The 25,120-nt window shown below is 38.8% G+C and overlaps 1 protein-coding gene across 1 annotated transcript in view; it reads right to left on the reverse strand.

Annotated features, from left to right (window-relative positions):
- The window catches only part of LOC150088099 (DNA repair protein RAD50.L-like), a 553,006-nt gene that overhangs the window by 427,643 nt on the left and 100,243 nt on the right, over positions 1 to 25,120 (reverse strand). The window contains exon 4 of the mRNA XM_090370570.1: positions 19,250 to 19,336. Coding sequence (XP_090226696.1) covers positions 19,250 to 19,336 — 87 coding nt within the window. The remainder of the gene's footprint in view (positions 1 to 19,249; positions 19,337 to 25,120) is intronic.

Consider the following 25,120-nt stretch of genomic DNA (forward strand, 5'->3'; position numbering starts at 1 on the left):
GAGACAGCACTGAGCGAATCAGTGTATATTAAAGCAGACGGAATAAGTCGTTCAATAATGTGATCCAGAGCTAAGTTTATAGCATAAAGCTCAGCAGTGAAGATACTGCATTCTACTGGTGATGAGACAGAAGTGGTGAATGATGGGAATATTACCGCAGCACCTACTTGAGTCTCAGTTTTTGATCCATCTGTATAGACTTCACAGGCCTGTGAATGAGAAAGAGAATAAGTTGCATGTAACTATGTGATATTGGAAGGAGACAGAGTGTTCTTTCCCCACTGTTGAAAATAGGCATCATATATTGCACAGATATTTGTCCAGGGTCGATCTGGTGGTGTCATGTCCTGAAATATATTGCTGATTTCTATATTCCATGATTGAGCCAGTGCCTTAAATCTAAGTGGAGCAAGTCGGTTTTCATTTGGTTTACCGTTGTAAAATGTCTCCCATTCAGTATTGTACAATCTCCAACTAGGGTGGGAGGGAAGACTGCGAATTTTTGCGGCATACATCAGAAGTAATGTTTTTCTGCGAAGATGTAAGGGAAGTTCATGGGCTTCGATGAAAAGACTCTGAAAGCCACCGGAGCGACTCTCAAAGCACCGTGCTGGATAGTGTTTAATCACTCTAAAGTACTTTTTCTAGCAGAGTCATACACTGGAGAACCATAGTCCAAGTGAGACCTGATGAGAGCTCTATAAAGATGGATGAGGTATGTCGATCAGTGCCCCATGACATGGTTGTTTGTTTGTTATTTGGTTTTTAGGAGCATTAGCAACTAAGGCCATATTGCTCTGGGATATGCGGTGGTCATTCCCTGACCTTTTCCGCATCCTCTGTATTTGTTGGTGACGGGCTCGAACCCTGGTCTAATCAAGAAGCGTGTGCTATGCACTGCTGCTCCTTCCCACCTGGCTACAGAGGCGCCCCATGACATGGATGACACACACCGGAGGATGTTCAATTTTTTCAAGCAGATGGTTCGAAGGTAGGCCACATGTGCTTGAAAGTTCAGTTTCCTATCTAGTATCAGGCTAAGGAAACAGACAATGTGAGCAAGAGGAACTGGCACATTATTTATCATTAGCTCTGGATCAGGATGAAGTGACTGAAGTTTGCAGAAATGAGTGTTAGTGGATTTCTGTACAGCGAGATGGTATTCATTGCACAAGGTCCAGGATTGAATTTTAGTTAGAGCAATTTGCAGCTGTCTTTCAACGGTATTCATACTTTGCGATTGGCAGGATATGGTGAGGTTGTAAATTATTTTTGGAAGATCTTCCAATATATTGTTGACCCTGATAGCAAATAGTGTTGGACTCAATATCGAACCCTGTGGGACACCTTCTTCTTGAATGTGAGATGCCGACAGCCTGTTTCGATATCGGACTTGAAATGTGCGTAATTTTAAAAAGTTCTGAATTATTAAAGGGAGGTAGCCTCTCAGTCCAAACTGATGCATATCTTTAATGGTACCATGGTGCCATGCGGTGTCAAATGCTTTATGAATATCCAGGTTGACCATCACTAGATGTTGCCTCTCGACGAATGCGTTACGAATGTCAGATTCAATTTTTACAAGTAAATCTAGAGTGGACCTGTTTTTACAGAAGCCATACTGATGATCAGAGAGTAAATTTTGGGAGTCTAAAATCCAGGTAAGCCTCTTTTGCTCACCTCTAGAATCCAGGTGAGCCACCATCCTTCCAAATATTTTGCCCAAATAGCATGTCAATGATATAGATCTATTATTCTGAATTTGAGAAGGATCTTTGCTGGTATAGTACAAATACAGGAATGATGCCAAGAGAGAGAGGATATATTTTCTGAAAATATCCGGTTGTAAAAGAGCAATAGTATGTATAGGTCGGGTTCACATAGATGCTTGAGCATACTGTAGTGAATGCCACCTGGTCCAGCTGCACTAGATGGAGATTTGCTCAGGGATTCTTTCAGCTCAGCTAGAGTAAATGGTTGGTTATACGGAAGTGAGCGACTAGTTGAAAAATTAGTCGTCCAATTTAATATTTAATTCTTCATTAGTTTTAATGCATTGAAAGGAGGTCACATAAGAGGAGGAGGCAGAAATATTATAGAAAGGTTCTGCTAAAGCATCTGCAATATCAGTAGGAGAGGATAAGTCCTGCCCATTCCATTCTTTTATTGGAGACTGCAATGGTAGAAATTTGCCATTAAGTCCTTGTATTTTTTTCCAGATTATCCGAGTGTCCGTGTTTTTGTTAATAGTTGAGGCAAAATTAATCCACGAGTCATGTTTTGCTTTTTTTTTCTGATTTGTCTAGCTCTGGCTCTGAGTTTTTTGAAAACAATTAGGTTGGAGGTAGTTGGAAATTTGCAAAACTGGTTCCAAGCACAGTTTTTTTTTTCTCTTTTACTTTTGGAGCAATCTTCATTCCACCACTGGTTTTGGTGTACCTGTTTGCGCTGGTGGGATTTTGGAATGGAAATTTCAGATGCCGTTAATATATGGCTGGTAATGTGTTCGGGTACGTCATCAATATGTTGTTGCTGTACATACTATTTGTTGAGTAGGACACAAGTAGAGTAGTTTTTCCAGTCTTCTTTGTGGAAATTCCAAGATGTATGGGCTTTAGGGCATGATACGACCTGCGTTTGAATTGAGCTGATGATGGGAAAATGGTCACTGTGGAATGGATCATTCAACACCAACCATTCCATGCTTGGAAAAAGAGATGCTGAAGAGATGGATAAGTCTATGGCAGATGTTGTACCTGCAGGTAGTTGAACATGAGTTGGAGAGTCAGTGTTTAATACAGTCAGATTATAGTTATCTAGGAATGTTTCAATTAACTGACCTCTCCTACAATGGATAGTGACTGTTGAAATCACCGAGTAAACAGACAGGAGGTGGCAACTGTGTTAAAAGGTTGTCAAGTGTTCAGCCTGGGAACAAGGATAATTAGGTGGTATATAAACAGATGCAAGGGTTAATGATATTCCCATTGCCATCCAAACTGCTACAACTTCTAGGGAGGTTTCTAGTTGGAGATGTCTTGATGATATGGTAGTTTTGACAAGAATACCTACCCCTCCACGAGGAGGAGTCAGAATCCCTGTCTCGCCTAAATATAGTATAGTTTTTGAATTTGAGTGAAACTTTTGGTGGTAAAAATGTTTCCTGTAAGCCTACTGCATTAGTTTGTATGAGTAAATCATTTAGGTCAACTATATTACTGTGTAATCCTCTGCAGTTCCATTGTAGAAATTTGTTCATTGATTGGGTTTATTTGAAGAAGATTGATCTGACTGTTTTTTCTGATGTTTCTTTCTGTTTAGTTTTGATTTTTCATTTCTCGGAAAGGTTGGGCATCCTGTGTCCATGGTATCATTGACATGTAATTCTGGTACTGTGTCTTCATGCTCTGACTGAACCTCCATTTCCATGTTGCTATAGCGTGGTTTCACTGTCTTCTGATTTTCAACACTAACAGATTTTGTTGTTTTGGGCAAAGTTGAGATGGCATCAGTTGGGATACTGATTGGCATGTTGCTGGTTTCATTAACTGTAGATTTTTTATTGCATGTTAGCATAGTTTTGGCCCAGGTGGCAAAGGAAATGTTTGGTTCTATGGAGACATCTGAGTTGCAGTTGACTGGCTGTTTTTAGTGACTGATGCGTATGATTGGCTAGGCATGGTTAACAGTATTTGCTTCCTTGCTTCAGGGTATGTGACTTTATGCTCCACTTTATATTTCTGGATTTGTTTGGCTGTTTTCCAAAGTTCACATGCTTTAGAAAATGCAGAATGGTTTCCTTTACAGTTAAGGCAAGTAGGAGTGGAACCTGTACAGTCCTCTTGGGAATGCTCCTTAGAGTCACAAATAGGACACACAGCATCGCCTCGGCATGCCGTCTGAGAATGGCCACACATCTGGCACTTAAAGCAGCGAATTCGATTTGGGATGTAGGGCAGAATCTTGCAGTTTAAGTAACCTGCTTTAACAAAAGATGGAAGAGTTGGAGTACTAAATGTCAAAACGATGGACCTGGTTGGCAGTAAGTTGCCATCTCTTTTGGTCATTATTTTCTGCGCACGAGTCACTTTTTGTTACTTGAGCTCTTCTATTATCTCTTCTTCTGACACGGATAACAAGTCCCATTCGCTGATAACGCCTCTAGAGGTGTTCAGAGTGTTATAGGGCATAACTGACACTGGAATACTGTTAAATGATGTTAATTTTAACAGCTTCTCTGAATGAGTTGTCTTAGAAGTTTCAATTAGGTCTCCAGATTGGAGACGTTTAACCATTTTAGGAGATCCACAAACTGATTCTAAACATTTCTGTATAAGAAAAGGCGATAGTTTGCCAACAGGTTGTGTGGATAATGAATGCATTATAAGAAATGCTGGCACATCCTTATTCTGATTTTTCGTTCATAGTTGCTTTGGACGACTGGAGTCATGGTCAATGTCAAGAATTCTGATCTTGAGCTCGAGGGCTCTAAAGGTGGATAGTTACTTATATCCATGATGGCTCCTTTTGGTCCTGGGGGTTTGTTTTTATCCCCCAGGTTACCAGCCCTGCTGCGGAAAGGCAGGAGCAGTGCCTGGTGTGACCAAGCGTAAAGTAGTAGGGGTTAGTAATAGAACTATAAGAAAAAGAAAAGTGGCTTTCCTTTCTTGTCCTGTACAAGTACTTTTGTATTAAGAGCTGTTATTAAACAAATATATTGCTTAACGAGAGGAATGTAAAAGAACTATAGATCGCTTTTAGAAAATCACACTTAAAGTACAGAGAAATTACTTAGTCACAATCGCTTGGTACCCGGGGCCTTTCAGAATGGAAAAGGCCTCAACTTTGTACCAACCTGCAGTGTTACCCTAGTGATTTGTCTTCACACAGTTGCATCACTGCAACTTCAAGATTCAAGATTGCTTAAGTTCGTGGTTGTCTTTGCCTAGAGGCCACTATCTTCTTAACAAGTGCAATCTCAGAATCAAATAATACGATTTAGCTCAAGGAGAAAAATAAGCCATTAAAAGGCTTAGAAATGATACAACTATCTCTATTTTGAGAACTGGCAAAGGCAACTCTACAGTGTTCACTCTGGTCTGAAAAGATTTTTATGTTAATACTAGTATAATGCAAGAAAGCAAGCTTATACAGCATCAGCCATATAAAAAAAAAATCCCATTTCACCAAACTATCCTTTCCAGCAGTTTGTCTAATTCTTCCTTGAATTTATTCAAGCTCTCCACTTCCACAATGTCAGAAAGAAGTTTGTTCCAGCAAACAACCATCCGTTTGCTAAATATCTAAATATCTTCTGCACATCTATTCGGTAATGCAGCCTTCCTCAATTTCAATTTATGGCCCCTCTTGTGCAGTCTGAACAAAGGAAGAATCCCATTGGCAATGAATTTGCTCAGTCCATTCAAAAGCCTTAAACACACATCAATCAGAATTATCTTGCAGGTGCCTAGTCGCCAGTTCCTGCAATTTGCAAAAACGAATGAAGCTTTCTTGGTAAGAACACCTTTTTACCTTCACCAATCCTTCCTAAAATGAGGCCTCCAGACCTGTATGCAGCATTCAAGATTGGCCTAACTATTTCTTTGGGATATAAAAAAAAAAATGGGATATCATCCGTTATCCTTGCTAGCAAAATTACTGTATATTAATAACAAAACACAATGTGCTGTCGTAACCGTCTGTCTGCACAGCTCAAGGAATATCATATCTGACTGCACAATCACCCCCAGGTCTTTCTCATTTTCCACCATCCTGAGTGTAATACCACACAGTTAGTCCATTTATCTGGAATTACTGCTATCCATATGCAGTACTTTGAATTTGTCAATGTATAACCTCAATTGGCATTTCTCAGCCCAAATGCCTAATTTTTCTAGATCCTGTTGCAAAAAGCATACGGTCATTACTCTCATTAACCACCCTGCCAACCTTCGTATCATCTGCAAACTTAGACATTAAGCTTGATATACCTTCACAAATATGAAGGTATATATATGAATAAATACAGAAAACAATAAATATGCCCACCCTTTGGTGGGCATATTTATTGTTTTCAAATCCTTTGGACTTCACTGATAATGTTAGTCCACAAAGAGCAGTGTCCATTAATAACGACCCTTTGTCTTCTCTCACTCAACCATCCCTTTATCCAGAGCAGTAACTTCCCTTAATGCCACACTGCTCCAATTTGTACCGCAGTCTATTATTTATTTGCAACAGTATCAAAAACTTTTCTGAAATCAAAATATATGATACCAAATTATTTTGTGCATCCAGTTCCTTTGTTACTGCACTATAGTATCCAATCAAATTGGTCAAACAAGATCAACCTTTAACAAATATAACTGCACTGTTGTCTAGATGGTCCTGCATTACTTCTTTAACTACTGATTCCATTATTTTCCATGGAACAGAAGTGAAATTAACAGTTCTGAAATTACTCATGTCATCCTTTGTTCTGCTATCTGAATTGAGGATACATTCATGGATTTCCCTGAATCCAAGGATGCTCTCCTAATTATGGCTAAGGATTTCCTTACCTACCTCAGTATAATTGGATACATACCATCTACCTCAAGTGCCTTTCTTACATTTAACTTCAACAATTTCTCTTCCACTATTCCTCTCAGTTATTACAAAATCATTTATCTCCCTGGTAGAGTTTGGTAAACAGCTGGCATCTATTCCCCTAAAGAATTCCTCATGTGTGATGCAAGATGCAAGAGACCTATTCAGCCTGTCAGCAGCCTAAGCAGGATCATCAACATTTAAACCATCAACATCATCAATATCATTCAAGTTTCTTGTGACGACCGACTAACCGGTCCTTGAGGGTGTCACAGATATTTTCTCAGATATGCCAGACAAGCTGAACTTGCTACCTGGGAGTCTAAAACGCTGATGGAAGTGATATTCAGGTGACACTCAAGTCAAGTGGACCCAATTTCAGCGAAGCCCAGACGGTCTGTGACAGCCAAATCCTCTGATTGCACCTTCACAATGGTGAGACTGTTAGTAATTGTGAGTATAACCTCCATGCACAAGTGCATGGTGGGTGACCACCCAGGTGTGAACCAATGTAAGCAGGGGTCGAGGTGTGGCGCCCACACCACATGGAGGAATGCCGCCCCTCTATGTCACTAGGCAGTACTAGGTGGTAGATGACGCTTATCAAATGGTGCAATACCACCACTTTGCTTATTGGAGGCTTGAAATGGTGGAAGCCATGTTTAGTCTTTAGAGCTAAGTTCCGGTCAACCCATCCGTATCTCTTCCATCATGCAGTATGATTGATGACTGTTGAGGTTATGATGAATATCGTGGGAGATCCAATATTCCTTACATTTTGAGGGGACAGCTCTAAAATGGTGTTCGCAGGCCGGCCGCTAGTTGGTACACCGGACCGAACCTATTGGTAACTCTCAGGGAGGCTTCTGGATCAGCTAGTGTATAATCTTGCTACCTCTACTCTGCCAGATAGTGACTGGAGGGAGTCCGAATAGTGTGTATGCGGGGAGCATTGTCGAGGCCACGTTATGTCAAGGATCTGGGTATATTCTTACCATGTGTACGCCATATCCTTGGTAAAATATCCAAAAATTTCATTACTTCATACAGCATGTCCCACCCACTTTTTCTTACCATTGAATACACAACGAATTGTCAAACTAATAGAGCAAGCTTATCTGCGAAAAGATCTAAACCTCCCAAGCACTTCCTATTTCATTTTACAAATACACGTGGTCTCAATTCTAATCTTAACGATGTCCATTTCCACTTGCAGTCTAACAAACCCAATGTACGTTTTCTGACAGAATCTCAGTTATCGGTTGATTCAACTACTGCTCATCTCAGATGCCCAAATTATTCGCTGTATGATTCCTTTCGCCCCAAAGGTGGTACTTGTGTATATGTCCGTTCCGATATTCCCTGTCAGAGAATTGGTAATTTGGAATCTCCTCTTTTCGATCTTCTCTGGCTTAAAATGTCTCTACCTCATTGTGTCAAATTCATCTGTTGTCTCTACCATTCCATTCTCCGAACTCCATTAATCACTTGGAGCTCTTTGACTTCCTCTCTTTGCAACTTGACTTTTCCCAGTCCAACTTTCCTAACAGCGAGGTAATTTTCCTTGGTGATTTTAATGTTCACAACTCCAGCTGGCTTCTATTTTCTAGTCACACCGACCCAGCTGGTCGAGATGCTGAGGCTTTTGCAATTACTAATGACCTTGCACAGATTGTTCATTTACCTACAAGAATACCAGACAATCCTAATCATACAGCCAACACGCTTGATATTTTTCTCACAAACAACTCTTTAAGTACACGGTCGAAGTGAGAGGTCCTTTAGGCACTTCAGATCACAACTTGGTGATTGTCTCTTCTCCAATGGAGCCCTTATCTCATGGCTATTCCCAACCTCGTGTTGTTTGGCATTACAAGAATGCAAAATGGGATGACCTGCGAGGTTTCTTTTCTACTTTTCCTTGGTCGGATTACTGTTTCAAAACTTCTGATGTCAACGTTTGCTCAGATCGTGTCAGTGAAATTATTCTTGCAGGAATGGAATTCTTTATCCCACACTCCACTTTAAAATCTCGTCCTTTATCTAAACCTTGGTTTTCCAATAAATGTGCTAAGGCTGTTCGAGAGAAGAATGTTGCATATAGTAATTGGCTTGTTTCTAATTCTTCAGTTTCATTTTCTGCCTACACCAAAGCTCGCAACAATTGTAATTCAGTTATTAATCAGTCCAAACTAGAGTTTGAACAGGCTAAGAGTAGAAAACTTGCTTCTTGCCCTAATGGTTGCCGAGAATTCTGGTCTCTTGCCAAAGCTATTGGCCGCAACTTTTGCCCATCTCTGCTCCCACCTCTGTCCAAACCAGATGGTTCTGTTGTCACTTCAGCCAAGGATAAAGCTGACCTGCTAGCATCCCATTTTTCTTCCAGCTCTTGTATTAATGATCTTGGTAAAACACCACCCACCATTCCCAACATGCTCCATTCAATGCCTCCCGTGGTCTTCCGTCAAAAGGATGTCAGAAGGATTTTGACGAATCTTGATGCTAAGAAAGCTCCAGGTGCTGATGGTATTTCTCCACTTGTTCTCAAAACCTGTGCTCCTAAACACAGGTTTTGAGTGTTTTCACTTTCTCCTATTCTTTGCCGACTTTATTTACTTTCTTATTCCAAAGGTGTTTTTCCTTCTGCTTGGAAATTTGCTCATATCCAGCCAGTTCCTAAAAAGGGTGACAAATCCCTCCCATCCAATTATTGTCCCATTGCAATTACTTCTACTCTTTCTAAAGTAATGGAGAAATCAATTAACCGCCAAATCTTAAACTACCTAGAAACCTTCCGTCTGATCAACGATCGCCAGTATGGATTCCGACAGTGTCGATCCACTGGTGATGTTCTGGCTTATGTTACCCATTTATAGACTAATTCAATGGAAAGGTTCGGTGAAACACAAGTAGTTGCTCTTGACATCTCAAAGGCTTTCGATCGCGTTTGGCATAAAGGTCTTCTAAACAAACTTCCATCTTATGGTTTGCCAACTGTTTTTAGTAATTGGTTATCCAGTTTTCTCTCTGATAGCTCACTGAGGGTGATGGTAGATGGCTCTCTGTCTTCTAACTTCTCCACTAATGCCGGTTTCCCCCAAGGTTCAGTTCTTTCCCCCACTCTTTTCCTCTTGTATATTAATGACCTTCTTCCATTGACTGGAAATCCTATTCATAGTTTTGCCGATGATAGCACATTGCATTCGACTTTCCATTTTGAGAAACCTTGCCCTATTCAATCAGCTTCAACTTCTCGAAAATCTGCTACCAATTCCTTAAATGCCGATCTTCAGGTAATTCTCCAGTGGGGCAAAGACAACTTAGTTGATTTCAAACCTTCTAAAACTCAGTCTTGTCTTATATCTCGCAAAAAGGATTCTTTTGCTCCTATGCTCATCTTTAGTGACACTCCGATTTCTAGGCAAAATGATATATCTCTTTTGGGGATTACCCTGACTTCTAATCTCTCTTGGCACAAGCACATTACAAATATTGCTTCCTCTGCATCTAAAAAACTTGGTTTTCACTTTCGCCCTCGGCGTTACTTTTCTTTCAAACAGCTGCTCACTCTGTATAAATCGCAAATTCGCCCTGCCATGGAATATTGCTCCCACATCTGGGGTGGTGCCCCCAAAACCTCTCTCAGACTTCTTAATTCCATTCAGAAGAGGGCAGTTAGGTTAATAAATGGCTCATCTCTAACAGAGTTTCTTCACTCGCTGTCTCATAGACGTACTGTCTTCTGCTGCATGCCTCTTCTACAGATACTTCCATGGGCACTGTTCTTCTGAATTGGCTTCAATAATTCCCGCTCTCTCTTTCAAAACAGTCCGAACACGTGCCGCCACCAGCCAACATCCATTTGCTGTCCAACTTAAAACTCACAGAACCAACTTTTCATCTTGATCGTTTATCCATTCAACTTCTGTTTTCTGGGACAACTTTCCTTCGTACATATTTCCTGAAAATTACAGTCTACAGAAGTTTAAGTCCAACGTCAACAAATATCTTCTTTCGTCTTCTCAACCTCCAACCCAAGCAAAGTACTAAGTGCTATAGGTTCTAATATCTCTGTTGTTTGGGGTTTACATAAAAAAAAAAAAAAACTGGTTAAAATAAATTTATTCAAATAAATAAATGATATATATAAGATAAAAGTGTTAAAATACATAGAAGTTTTCAAGGCAAAGTGCCTCTTCATCGGCAAGTCAGTGAATGGTATACTTCCGTATATATTGATGGTTACAATAGCAAAAGTCAACTGGGCATGATGGTGTATCACGAGTCTGTTGTCAGTAGAAAAGAATGACGTACATGTGATGATCGCCAGCACTCACTGCAGTACAGTACATTTATAATAGGGTGTAAGTGCACTCCCCTTGTGCAATTCATAGTACTATTATTGGTAGCTATGTGCAGTGCTTCAAGCCATGAGCGCTGGCGGTAATCACTTGAATAGTTGACTATTTCAATATCCCATCAGAGATCAAGATTGTGCTGCTCAACTCAAATAATGCTCAGTGACTGAGGAGCACTCAAAATAAGTTGTTGTTTGTTATTTAGTTTTTAGGAGCATTAGCAACAAAGGCCATATTGCTCAGGGGACATGCGGTGGTCATTCCCTGACATTTCCTCAAAGTCCGTATTTGGAAGGCACGGGCTCGAACCGCAGTCTAATTAAGAAGCGCGTGCTACGCACTGCTACTCCTGCCCACCTGGCTACAGAGGTGCCTCAAAATAAGTGGTTCGCAGATCCACCTCATGCTCAGAAACCCAGTCTCTCAATCTTCTACCGGACTCACCTACATAACACCCCCACAATTCAGACACGTAATTCAGTATACGGAACCACTCCGTAGGAAATGAGGAACAGGTGTTTTCACCTTAGAAATAATAGACTAATTTCCTTCCTGGAAGTTACACACATCGTATATGATGGAGATGCAAAATCCTAATAAGATGTTCCGATATTTCCGGATAATAGGGGATGTAGGCAGTAGATATAAATTCATTGACACGGGGAGGGTTAGATTGCTTAATACATTTGTGAGCTTCAAGCTCACATCTATCTAGAACATGAGGTGGATAGCCGCAATTTGAAAGCTCTTTCCTAATTTTAGAAGTCTCCAGATGCCTGTCACCAGTCGAACTAGAGGGTGTCCAAGCATGGGAATATAAAGTGCAAGCAGTGCTACGCAAATGACCAGTGGCATGTGCAGACCCACAATTGGTAAATTGGCCTGCGCACATTAGCTTCCTAAAAACGGAAGTTACTAAACGAGAATCCATGCATTGGACTAATGCATCCAAAAAAAGGAAGAGTATTATCAACCTCTAGTTCAATTGTATAATGAAGAGTATTATCAACCTCTAGTTCAATTGTATAATGAAGAGTATTATCAACCTCTAGTTCAATTGTATAATGAATGACGGGTGACAGGGAATTGAGATACTGCAGCACTCGAGATTCCAATACCTGGCAAAGATATCACAACATAACAACACCAGAGAGTGATAGGAATAGGTAAGTTCAAGAAAATCTGACTCAAGTTCCTCCATGGCGATATTGGTCACGATAGGTCTAACAGGGGCACCCATAGCTGTGCCCTGTATTTGGCAAAACAGAGTGACTGAACATGAGCCGACCGAGCTAGCCGGGTGGGTAAAGTGCCTGCCTGGCAACCCAAAGGTCGTGGATTCGAATCCCGCCTCGGGCTTCGATCAAAGTACTGCAAAAACCTTGGGAGGTGCATTATGGCCACAGAAGCCGATGAACCAACAACTACCAAAAAAAAAAAAAAAAAAAAAAACTGAACACAATCACTGAACCCTGAGGGACTCCACTAACAACATCAGTCCACGATCAGCAGTCTCCATTGATTACCACTCTGTCTTCTCCCCCACAACCATCCCTTTATCCATAGCAGCAATTTTCCACCAATGCAACACTGCTCCAATTTGTGCAGCAATCTTCCATGTGCAACATTATCAAAAGCCTTTCTAAGATCCAAATATATAATATCAAAGTTATTCCCTGCATCCAGTTCTTTTGTGACTGCATCATAGTATTCAATCAAATAGGTCAGGCAAGACTTTCGCTTAACAAAACCATGCTGTGTCCGAGCTATAACTGAAGACTTGTCTAGATGATCCTGCAGTGCTTATTTAACCAGTGCCTTCATTCATTTTCCTGAAACAGAAGTTAAAATCACAGGTCTATAATTACTTGTGTCAGCCTTTGATACTCCTTTGTGAATTGGGATCACATTTGCACATCTCCAGTCTATGGGTACCTCCCCTGAGTCCAAAGAAGCTCTCATAATTATGGCTAAGGGTTTGCTTACTTCCTTTGCTGCTTCCTTTAATATAACTGGATAGATCCCATCCACCCCAGGTGCCATTTTTATGTTTATCCTCAACAATTTCTCCTCCACTTTCCTCTCAGTTATTACAAAATCATCTAGCTCACTGCCAGAGTTTACTTCACCTCTGGCATTTCTCTTCCTGAATAACTCCTCACGTGTGAATGTAGATGCAAAATACTCATTTAGTTTGTTACCCACCTGAGCAGGATCCTCAACTGTTGCACCATCAATACCAGTGGACCAATCGAATTCATCCCTTTCCTTCTAGAGTTTACATAGGTAAAGAACTCTTTTCTGTTTTTCTTTGCATCCTTTGCCAAGGATTTCTCATAATCTGCCTTTCCCTGCCTAAGCTCCTTTGTGACTTGGTTACAGACCAGCTTATATCTTTCATAGGCTTCCATGTTCCATTAATTTATATGTATCCCATACATTTTTCTTCTCTGCCACATGTCTCATTAGTTCATCTGACATCCATTTAGGCTGTCTCAGACCATCCTAGTCGCCTTTACGAAAGCAAAAACCCTTCCCTTTACCTCTGATGGTAGTTACCTCTTCGAGTAAATCCCACTTCAGCACACTGTGATCACTGCCACCTAGTGGTTCCTTTATCTGCAGATTCTTAATGCATGAAGAATCACTACTGATAATCAGATCAAGAGTATTACTTCCTCTAGTTGCCTCCTGAACATGCCGATGGGGAAAACAATCATCCAATAAATCCCCAAAAGCCTTGCTAGTGTGTGAGTGACCAACCCACAAATTCCAGCCAATATCTGGGAAATTAAAATCCCCCATTATAAGACACTCTGATTTACTGGCCTACACTTTTCCTGTATAGTTTCTTATTATACTGATCAGAGGCATTAGGCCTATAGCACACTCCTACTCTCAATTTTGATCTCCCAATGTTTATGTCACACCAAACTGACTCGACACTGCACTGTCCAGCGATGTCGACTGGCTTCACTTCCTTGGATTTTATGTGTTTCTTAACTAATAGCATAACCCCTCCTCCCTTCCTATCCTGTCTATCCTTTCTGTAGATGTTGTACTCCCCAAATTCCAGTTCTGCATTCCCTATATCTGTGTGACATCACGTCTCTGATATCACAACAATATCTGCCTTTGATGTTTTGAGCAATATCTCAAATTCATCAAATTTATTTACCAAACTCCTAGCATTGGTGAACACACAAGTATACATGCAGCTGTTCCTATTCTTAGCTACCCTAACACAACCCATGTGTTTACTTGTACCGCAATGACTCCCAGCAGTCTCCGAAATATCCTGCATCTTGTTTTCCAGGTTGCTGCTCGTTCCAATAGAAGCAGTGCAAGAATCACTTTCACCTCTGCCAGTGGCTACTGTTAATCTATTAGTCCTTGTATCCCCCCCCCCAAGCTAGCAATTTTCCGACCCATCTAACACTGCCTCGATAGCATCAGCAAATATTCTTGCACTCTTTCTATTTAAGTGTATCCCATCCCTGTAGAAACAGTCTCTCCTGTTAACAAGTACAGACCACGCTTAAAAAAATTCTACCCCCTTGAGCCTTGCACAGTCTTTCCAGGGCCGAATTGATTGACAAGGCTCTCATCATATACTCCCTCCTATCGTGTGTGGGCAGAATTGCAGACACTTCGAAATTCAACCCTAAGTCACGGCTTTTTTTCAACAGTAATCTCTACTTCTTAAGTAATTCTGACGGTCTCCTACTCTTAATATCATTAGTACCAACGTGTACAACTATATCACCTTTTGTGCCCTTAAAAGATGATATTTGCTCTACAACGTCATCAACCTTTGCCCCTGGCAGGCATACCTTGGTCCTTTTCCACATATCCTTTTTACAAAGCATGTTCCCAGTTTCCCTGACAATAGAGTCACCAACAACTACTAGTTCCTGTGGAACCAGTGCATTCTGCCTTGGGGGTTGCCGCTGTTATTGCCATTCTCTTGAGTTATTGCTACTGATATACCTTCATCAATATCATTGATAAATATTCAAAACAACAATAGGCCCAACACCGAACCCTGGGGAACTCCACTAAAAACATTTGTCCTCGAAGAGCAGTGTCCATTGATTACCACTTTCTGTCATCTCTCACTCAACCGTCCCTTTATCCATTGTAGCAATTACCCTTAATGCCATACCTCTCCAATTTGTACAGCAGTCTTCCATGTGCAACAGTATCAAAAGCTTTCCTGAAATCCCAGTCTTCTATGTGCAACAGTATCAAAAGCTTTTCTGAAATCCAAGTATATGATATCAAAATTATTTTTGGCATTCAGTTCCTTTGTGACCACATCACAGTATTCAATCAAATTGGTCAGACAAGACCTCCCTTTAACAAACCCATGCTATGTCTTAACTATTACTGCAGTCTTGTATAGATGATCCTGCAATGCTTCTTTAACCAGTGATTCCATTATTTTCCCTGGAACACAAGTTAAACTAACAGGTCTATAGTTACCTGTGTCACCTTTTGAACCCCCTTTGTGAATTGGTAATACGTTTGCCCACCTCTAGTCCATGGGGACCTCCCCGGAATCCAAGGAAGCTCTCATAATTATGGCTAATGGTTTGCTTACTTCCTTTGCTGCCGTCTTTAATATAACCGGATAGATCCCATCCACCCCAGGTGCTTTTTTATGTTTAACTTCAACAATTTCTCTTCCACTTTGCTCGTTAGAGTTTGATAAACTTCTGGCACTCCCCTCATTGAATAACTCCTGATGTGTGAATGTAGATGCAAAATACTCATTCAGTTTATCAGATACCTGAGCATGATTATCAATAGTCAACCCATCTATGTTAAGTGGTCCAGTCTGATTCATCTCTTTCCTTCTAGAGTTTACATAAGTAAGAACTCTTTGCCATTTTTCTTTGCATCCTTTGCCAATGATTTCTCATAATCTTCCTTCGCCTGCCTAACCTCCTTCGTGACTTGATTATAGACTAGTTTATATCTGCAAAGGCTTCTGTATCACCTGATACTTTATATGCATTCCATACATTTTTCTTCTCTGCCACAAGCCTCTTTAGTTCATCTGACATCCATTTAGGCCTAAACCTTGAACAGTATTTCTTAGTTGGAATGATGAGCCTAGTAGCTTCCAAAATTAATTCCTTGAAGGCTTCCCATTTAGAATTCAACATTGGTAACGTCATCAGTTGATCCCACTGTACAGAATTTAAAAACTATCTGAGATCCCTGTTGTCACCTTTATGAAAGCAAAAGCCCTTCCCTTTAGCCTTGATGGTAGTTACATCCTTAAGTAATTCCCACATCAGTCCGTTGTGATCACTGTAACCTTCTGTTCCTGTACAACAGGAACAGAAGTGAACAGAGAAACCACATCAAAAGAGACCATAACCTCGCTCTCAGAAATAGTAAAATCCTTCTGCCTATTATTAAGGAGCATGTATGTGCTACATGCATGCTACTTCCTTTGACTGACAGGTATAAATGAGCCCAGACCTGTTTAGATATTTCGAGTCCTGCAAGTCAGGCAGCTATATAAACCTGTGAATTGTTTCTTCTGTTCAGTTGTTTTCCACTGCAGTCATGCTAACTATTATCTGTTTCTAACATGATTTAGATATTCTGTTTTTGACAGTGGCAACTCATTGTCGTTTAAACAATCAAAATATACTGTGTTACATTTGAGGTAACTATGTTGTAGCAAAACAAAAGCAGGACATAACATCATTTGTTCAAAAATGTAATATGGCACATATTTTCGAATTAAATTAGGAAAAAAGATAAAAGTTGGGCTCCTATACATGTGTGGAGGGCTTGTGAAAAAGAAAGCCATGACATTTGCAATTTCCAGTGTATTGTAGGACCCTTGGGATCATATTAATGGCTGCTACTTTTGTTCCACAAATGTTGCAGGTACTAATGTGAAGAAAATGAAGAATATTGCACATTCCTACAACATTACATTAAGGCTAATACCCCACGAATCTGAACTACCCGTACCACTTCCACCAGTTGTCCTTGAACATATGTCTTCAGATTCCAAATTTGACATTTGTGATCTAGAGGATGACAAACTATTGTGCCGAAGAAATTCACAAATCTGGGCTCATCTGTACATATAAAGTGAACTTAATGATCTCATGAGAGATTTAATTCTACTAAAAGGATCTGAAGAGCTTTCAGAATCAAGACTGAAATACAAGAATCTGCTGACCCCAAGAAGAGTCATTACATGGCACAGACATGAAAAAACAATTGGTTCCCCATTTTTCCAGAGAAGGCTTGATGATATACTGCAGAAATATATTACAATTCAGTACACTTAAAAGAAAACTACAAAAATATTAAGCTTCTTTTGGAAAAAATTCAGTGGAAGGATCATGGTTGGCTAGTGTGTGGACATTTTAAAGTTAGTGGCCTGCTACTAGGCCAACAACTTGGTTACAAATGTTTGCTTTCTGTTCAAGTGGGATATTCAAGCAAAAACTGATCACTGGGAAAGGAACATGTGACCACCAAGACAGTGTCTGACATCAGGTTCAAAGAACAGTAAAGAGCCAAAGATTGAAACAAAGTATTGTTAGCTCATCCGTATATAAAACTGGGTTTAATGAAACAGTTCATCCAAAACCTGAATAAAGAAGGAAATCATTTCAATCAAATCATTTTATGAAAATTTGAATATTGCTTACATATGAAAAAAATCAAAGCAATTTTTGTTGTACCTCAAATTTTCAAGCTGCTGCTAAAATCTGTATTAACTATTCCCCAGAAAGCTTAGGTAATATAGGTGTAAAACAGGGAAAATGATTCAGGATATAAAAAAAAAAAAAAAAAAAAAAAGGAAAAAAAAGGGGATGGAACATCAAATATGATGGCTGATTACTTCTGGATGCTAAAAAGAGGAACAGCCACTGAAACTAGCAGCCTGAGGAATTCAAAAATGCACACGTTTAATCCAGTTTAGCTCATAAGAAATCCAGTTTGTGGACATCTACACTTGATAGGAGGACATAACCTCTGATAATTGTCTTTATGTATTTTTATATAAAAATAACCTGTTTGTAAAATTTTAAACATACAAAATAAACCTTTAGCAGCTACACTAATATTTTCATTTTTTTTTTATTCATAAAAATTGCTGACATGATAGAGCAAATTTCAATTAACTTTTGAAATTTCCATTAAAAATTTATTTCTGGTAACTTATTAGCAGTAAAACAACACAGAACTTTTCTCAAAATGCTGCCCAGTGTAACACAAAGAAGTTTACAAAGTATAACAAAGTGCCAGATCTCCTTAGTGAGAGACCGATCTAAATCATTATAAACAGATATCATACCAAAATCCTGGAATTCAGAGTCAGGAATGAATTTAAAACCATGTTGGCAGGTCATTAAATTTATTGGAGCCTGTTCAAAGGTCAGAGGAAGGGCAACTGAGAAGTCAATGTTTTTTCCACTCAGCTAGTACTTTATTAAGTAAGGTTATTTTCCAGTTTATAGACCATTTTTAATAAAGTAATATTTGTTTCATACACATAACCAACAAAAATCCCTTTTACCTACATGCAAAATATATTTCAAAATACAATTCATTTAATATTAACATTAACAGTGACAAATGATGCAAGAAAGCTTGCTTTCTTGCATCATTTGTCATCAGCAAAAAAAAAAAAAAAAAGAAAAAGAAGACACCTTACCTATTTATTACCTCCAATAGTTTGTCTAGTTCTTCTTTGAATTTATTTAAGCTATCAACTTCCACAACCACAGATGGAAGTTTGTTTCAGCAATCAACCACCTGCTGGCTAAAGGCAAATTCCTGCATGTCTATTCCACAACCGTCCTTCCTCAATTTGAATTTGTGCCCTCTCACATGTATGGTCTGAGCAAAAGGAAGAATCTCATCAGCACTGATGCTTGCTCACCCATTCAAAACTATAAACACCTCAATCAGATCACCTTGCAGGCACCTGGTCACCAGATGCTGCAATTTGCAGAACTGAAGACTTTCTTGGTAAGAGCACCCCTTTGTTCCCCTCACCAATCTCGTTGCCCTTCTCTGTACTCATTCCAGCAGCTCTATATCCTTCTTAAAATGAGGCCTCCAGACCTGTATTCAGTACTCATGATGTGGCCTGACCTCTGCCTTATACAGTGGGATAATCGCCTTCTTATCCCTGCTAGCAAAATTTCTTTTTATCATTGATAATTTACATGTTTCACCAATTAGTCATAAACAAAAATATATTAATGATTAACATATGACAATTACACACAGAATATGTTTATATTAAACCATACCTCACATATTCTTTCAGTTTAGCAGCAGCATCTTGCTCAGGGATGTTACCTAGCAACTGATTTAATGTGACTAGACAATTCTGAAATCTAAAATTAATTAGAGATTTAGGACCTTTCTAAAATGAATAGTTAAAATTTAGTTATTTTGCATATTCAAAGTTAAAAAGTAATTACAAGCTTTAGACAAATTCAATATATGGCAATACAAAGTGAGTGCAAAACAGTTAAGATTGAGATTTAGCATAATCTTTAAAGGGCATAACAGAAAAAAATGTTAATAAAAAAAACTATGATCTACATTTGAGTATTTTCTTTCTTTACTTCTCACAAAGAATGTGCAAAAAGAAGCATTTAATAAATCATTAGCATTTAATAAAAACAATTAACACAACAGTAATTTGATATTCAATGTGGCATACAATACAGCAAAAACAATTACTAAAGAATAAATTATTTTCAAAAGATGTAATAATGATAAAAAAAATAGAAGCTCCTATGTTCTTCCCCCTATCAAACAAACATAATGAAGGCAAAATAGAATTCAGCTACACACATTTCATGTCAGTAAACCATTACTAGTCAACATGTAATTATATACAGATATTGCTAACTTTGAGGATCACTTTCACCCTACTGAGAGATTTCTTGAATTTTTAGAGAAACTGTAACAAAAAAAAATTACCATAAAAACACTAAGTTACTCCTAAGTTAACGTTTTAAGAAAAAAAACATTTAATGAGAGTGAAATGGGGGGGGGGATGCAGAGCAGAATGAATAAGGTCACCAACGATGGGTTGGTGTAAAGTCTGCAGATCAGAAAGTTATATATTAGAAATTGGAGTTTTAGTGCGACCAGAGAAAAATTTGCAATGAATCCACTTCTCCAAACAAGTCTATCAAAAAAATTTACAAATTTAAGCAAACTGAGAGGGTAGCAAATGTATACAAAAGCAGAACACGAAAGAGCATGTGGACTTCTGGACCATTCCTATTACTGTTTCTGTGGAAGCTTTTGGCTCACTGGCTACTTTGGTTAGAGTATACCAGTTCCTATAGCGTACTAATTTATATGGTCTTTATCAGGTATTATATCTGTGCAACTGTTATGTTCAAGTGTCAATCTGTACATTGTTGAAAGATGTGGAAATCTCTCTCTCTCTCTCTCTCTCTCTCTCTCTCTCTCTCTCTCTCTCTCTCTCTCTCTCTCTCTCTCTCTCTCTCTCTCTCTCTCTCTCTCTCTCTCTCTCTCAGATCACTTAACTATAACAGCTCAAATTGATTAGGAGACCTTTCAAGGATTCCTCCAGTTGCTAATGGGATTTAAAGCCAAACCTCTATGAACAAGTGGCATTACCATGCTCATAAAGTGCCCAGAAAAGCATTACATATGTGTCCTTATAAAGCAAGACCACATCAACTATCTCCAATATATTATTAGTGCTTCAAGGAATGAGTAACTCCGATGCCGAGAAATTGGATGATTGATTCTGGAAAGACAAGGTGCAGCTCCATTTTGATGGGTACATTAGTTCTTAAAATTTTCAAATATAGTTGAAAACAATCTATGTGAGATATATGATGTTCTAATTTCAAACCAGCTCCCAGAAAGTTGGAGACTAGTGTAAAATTTCACAAAACTTATTACTTTCTTTAATAAGATGATCAACAATGACTGTTATGTTACTATCGTGTGTGGTCATATTACCACCAAATGTAACACGTAAAACATGGTTTCAGCAAGAGATTGCAACTGATCATACTTCTTGCACCTCCTTGGAATATTTCTAGTCTGTTTAATGGATGCTGATTTCAAAATTATTAAGACTACCAAGAGAAAGGATCACAAGAAGTCCAGACTCTGACGAACCGATTTATTTTTATGTTTTTTTTTTTTTTTTTTTTTAAAGAATGCTGCGTATTAAAATCACCTTCCATACACCGAAATGAGGCTTAAAGATAATTTTTCAGGCAGTAGATAGAATATATTGGCAGTCTATAATCACGTTTCATACATGATTTATTGCACACACTTACTCAAGGAACATAATAGACAGCAATGTAAAATAGACAATGTCCACTTTCAACAATTTCTGTAAAGTTGATAAAGTAATATTAAGTCAGTATCCTATATCACTTATTACTTTTGTTGAATATGCTGTACATATCATAACAATACCACTAGTGTGGTCATACATATAAAAATCTGGTTGTTTTTGGAGGATCCTTGCTACATCTACCACAACTGTGATAGTCTTAGGTCTATACAGATGGTCTTTAGGATGCATTATGCCTGTAAAAGTGTGTTCACTGGCTGATTCATAAACAGCATGAGCTAAAAAATGAGAATAACTCGTGGGAATGTGACCTGTTTTGCTGCCCAAGACTGGCTAACCTAATCCCAAGGGAAGAAATCTTTTAAGCATTCCTGTAGTCAAACTAGACTGTCTTGGCAGGTTTGTCAGATATTTGAATAAAACCAATTGGCACACATTTTTTTTTTTTAATGATTACTGCAATTTTGACACCCACAAAAGCACATAGTTGGCAGAAGAGACAAGGTAGTCTCTACTGCCAAGGTCCGAGAATGAAATTAAACGACCTCCAAAACATGCTGCCAGCAAATGATGCAAAAAAGAAAGTAAACTGACACAACACTGCATTGGCCATCTATGTTCACTGAATGAACTGCCTTTAATTTTATGTCTATCTACTAAAATTAAAATTAATTTTAGTAGATAGACATAAATTAAAATTAATTTTAGTAGTAATGAATCCGGAGCGCATAGGCCTCCTTAATCATATTTAATTTTATGTGCTTTTTAACTAAGAGCATAACCCCCCACCCCCACCCCGCTGTCCTGTTTGTTTGTTTGTACACACTATACTCCTCATATTCAAATTCTGAATCCCTTGTAGCTAAGTGATACCATGTCTCTGATATTCCCACAGAGTCTGCATTTAATCATTAGATCAGCACTTCAATTTATCAAATTTACTGTGCCCCTAGTATTACTGTATATACAAGTATACCTGCAACTGTTTTTACTCTTAATAACCTTAACACAGCGCATATATGTTTGACAAGGACCTCCAGGTCTTGAAATCCCTGACACTGTGCTTTCCAGGCTGCTGCTTGTTCCAACAGAGTAGTGCAAGAATCATTTCCACCTATTGTACGAATTCAATCTAATGATTGAATGGGTAGCAATAACCGAAAAGAAACGTACTAACTGTGTGGTACTACACTCAGGGATATGGAAAGTGAAAAAGATCTGGGGGTAATTGTGCATTCAAATATGAAGTTCGCTGAGCAGTGCAGATGGGCTGCCAGGGAATAATGGTTGTTGTTGTTGTTATTTGTTTTTTAGGAGCATTAGCAACTAAGGCCATATTGCTCATGGGATATGTGGTGGTTATTCCCTGACCTTTCCGCATCCTCCGTATTTAGTGGTCATTGGTTCGAACCCCGGTCTAATCAAGAAGCGTGTGCTACGCACTGCCGCTCCTGCCCACCTGGCTACGGAGGCGCGTCTTGTCAATAATATATAGGAATTTTGCTAGCAGGGAAAGGGAGGTGATTATCCTGTTATACAAGGCAATGGTCAGTCCACACCTAGAGTACTGTGTACAGGTCTGGAGGCCTCATTTTAGGAAGGATGTAGAGTTGCTAGAACGAGTACAAAGAAGGGCAACAAGATTGGTGAGGGGAACAAAGGGGGTGCTCTTACCAAGAAAGGCTTAAGTTCTGCAAATTGCAGAGCTCTTAGAGTAGGCATCTACGAGGTGATCTGATTGAGGTGTATAAGGCCTTGAATGGGTTGAGCAAGCTGAATGCTGATGGGAGACTTCCTCTTGCTCAGACTAAGAACCTGAGGGGGCACTGTTTAAAATTGAGGAAAGATAGCTGTAGAATAGATGTGCGGAAATTTGTCTTTAGCCAGCGGTAGTTGATTGGTGGAACAGGCTTCCATCTTTTGTTGTGGAAGCTAATAGCCTAAATAAATTTAAGGCTGAGCTGGACATGATTTAGGGCATTTGGAATGAATGGATGGGTGAAATGGGAGGGTTTTTTTTTTTTTTTTTTTTTGCTAATGCTGCATAAGCTCGCTTTCTTGCATCGTATGCCTCTACTAATGCTACCTCTGCCAGTGGCTACTGTTAATCTCTTAGTAAGTATATCACCTCAAGCTAGCAGTTTTCCGATCCACCTAATACTGCCTCAATACGACAGCAGATTTTATTGCACCCTTCTATTTAAGAGTTTCCCATCTCTGTAAACAGTCTCTCCTATTAAGAGTTCATTCTATATTAGTTACAGTGGCAATTTTTTTTTTTTTTTTTTGCTTTTTATTCAACTTGCAAATCCACATGAAAAAATGTCTGGTGAAATCCATTAACAGAATGAGCTATCCCTAAAAATGATAATGCAGCTCCTACAATCAGGTGATGTTGGTTCTGCATCAAAGTATTCCAAAAATTCAACTTTGTCAAAAATTATAATAAATCATGAAAAAAAATATCTTCCATATTTGAGAGTAGAAAGCCTGAACTGCAATGGAACATTTAAATACAGCAAAGTACAAAAAGTTAGATCTCACATTTCCTTGTTTGGTTCAAAGAAACAGCTGAAAATTTACCAATTTGTGGTCTATTTTGATGCACAGCTGGGAATTGAGTTCATTTTACTCGGAGATGGGGGAGAAAGGTTCAGTAGGAAGAAAATCATTTTTTAAGAATAGTAGTAAATTGTGGGAGGTTTCTAATGACACAACATCATATTGGATAATATGTTGTTGTTAATTGGTTTTTAGGAGCATTAGCAACTAAGGCCATATTGCTCTGGGATATGCGGTGGTCATTTCCTGACCTTTCCGCATCCTCTGTATTCGGTGGTCACGGGCTCGAACCCCAGGCTAATCAAAAAGCGTGTGCTACACACTGCTGCTCCTGCCCACCTGGCTACGGAGGTGCCTGGATAATATAATGCAGATCAAATAGGTATTTTGTTTTGCTGCTGTCTGGATAAAACTTTGGCATTTCAAATGCAGGGAGAAAAAAGAGAAGAGAATATATTATTGATATGGTAAATTGTAATTCAGATGTTCTGAACAGTTGACTATGTTTCTGTTCAGAAAATTTTTAAACCCTCACTGTTTTAAAGCCATTTAACAAATTACACTGCAATAAAAAGGCTTGGATGACAGCAAGTATTTCAGGATTAAATAAAGCCACTGGATAAGTACTTTTTACATGAGAAGTGCAAAGTTGCTTTGATTACTGATAATAGTTCTGCTCATCTTAAAGTGGAAAGCCTGTGGTCTATCGATTTGATCTTTCTGACATCACAATTATATCGCAGCCATGATCAGAGTATAATTAAAAATCGGAAATTTCCTTATTGAAAATTACTGCTGCAGAAAGTCATTTGTAGCACTGAATCAAAAGAGGAATTAAGCTTTGACACTTTTGGATTCTGTTCATTTGTGGCATGTTGCCAATTAGAGAAAACAATAGAAAACTTTTGATCACTTTGAATTCACTCATTTGTTTTGTCAATTCTCACTTCCAATACATCCAATGACTTTATAGAGGAAAATAAAGCTATATCTTCAGCTGTGCAAGAGAAAATTACTCAATGATTACATTTCAGCAGATAACCATATTGCCACCACAACAATTTTAATTGACAACATTATAGATATTGTTAGACTAGCATACAAGAAAAAAGTAACAGCAACCACAGTTTTAATGATGATAATGACAAAATGTTGCCCACATCAAGTGCTTTGGATGTTCTTGGAATGTTAAAAAATGTGCAGGAAATATTAGATAATTTGTTCCAAATTATTCAACATGTTTCAACAAATTTGT

Source organism: Mastigoproctus giganteus, chromosome 3 (assembly GCF_048544385.1).
Source record: "Mastigoproctus giganteus isolate SK-2022 chromosome 3, ASM4854438v1, whole genome shotgun sequence".
NCBI lineage: Eukaryota > Metazoa > Arthropoda > Arachnida > Uropygi > Thelyphonidae > Mastigoproctus > Mastigoproctus giganteus.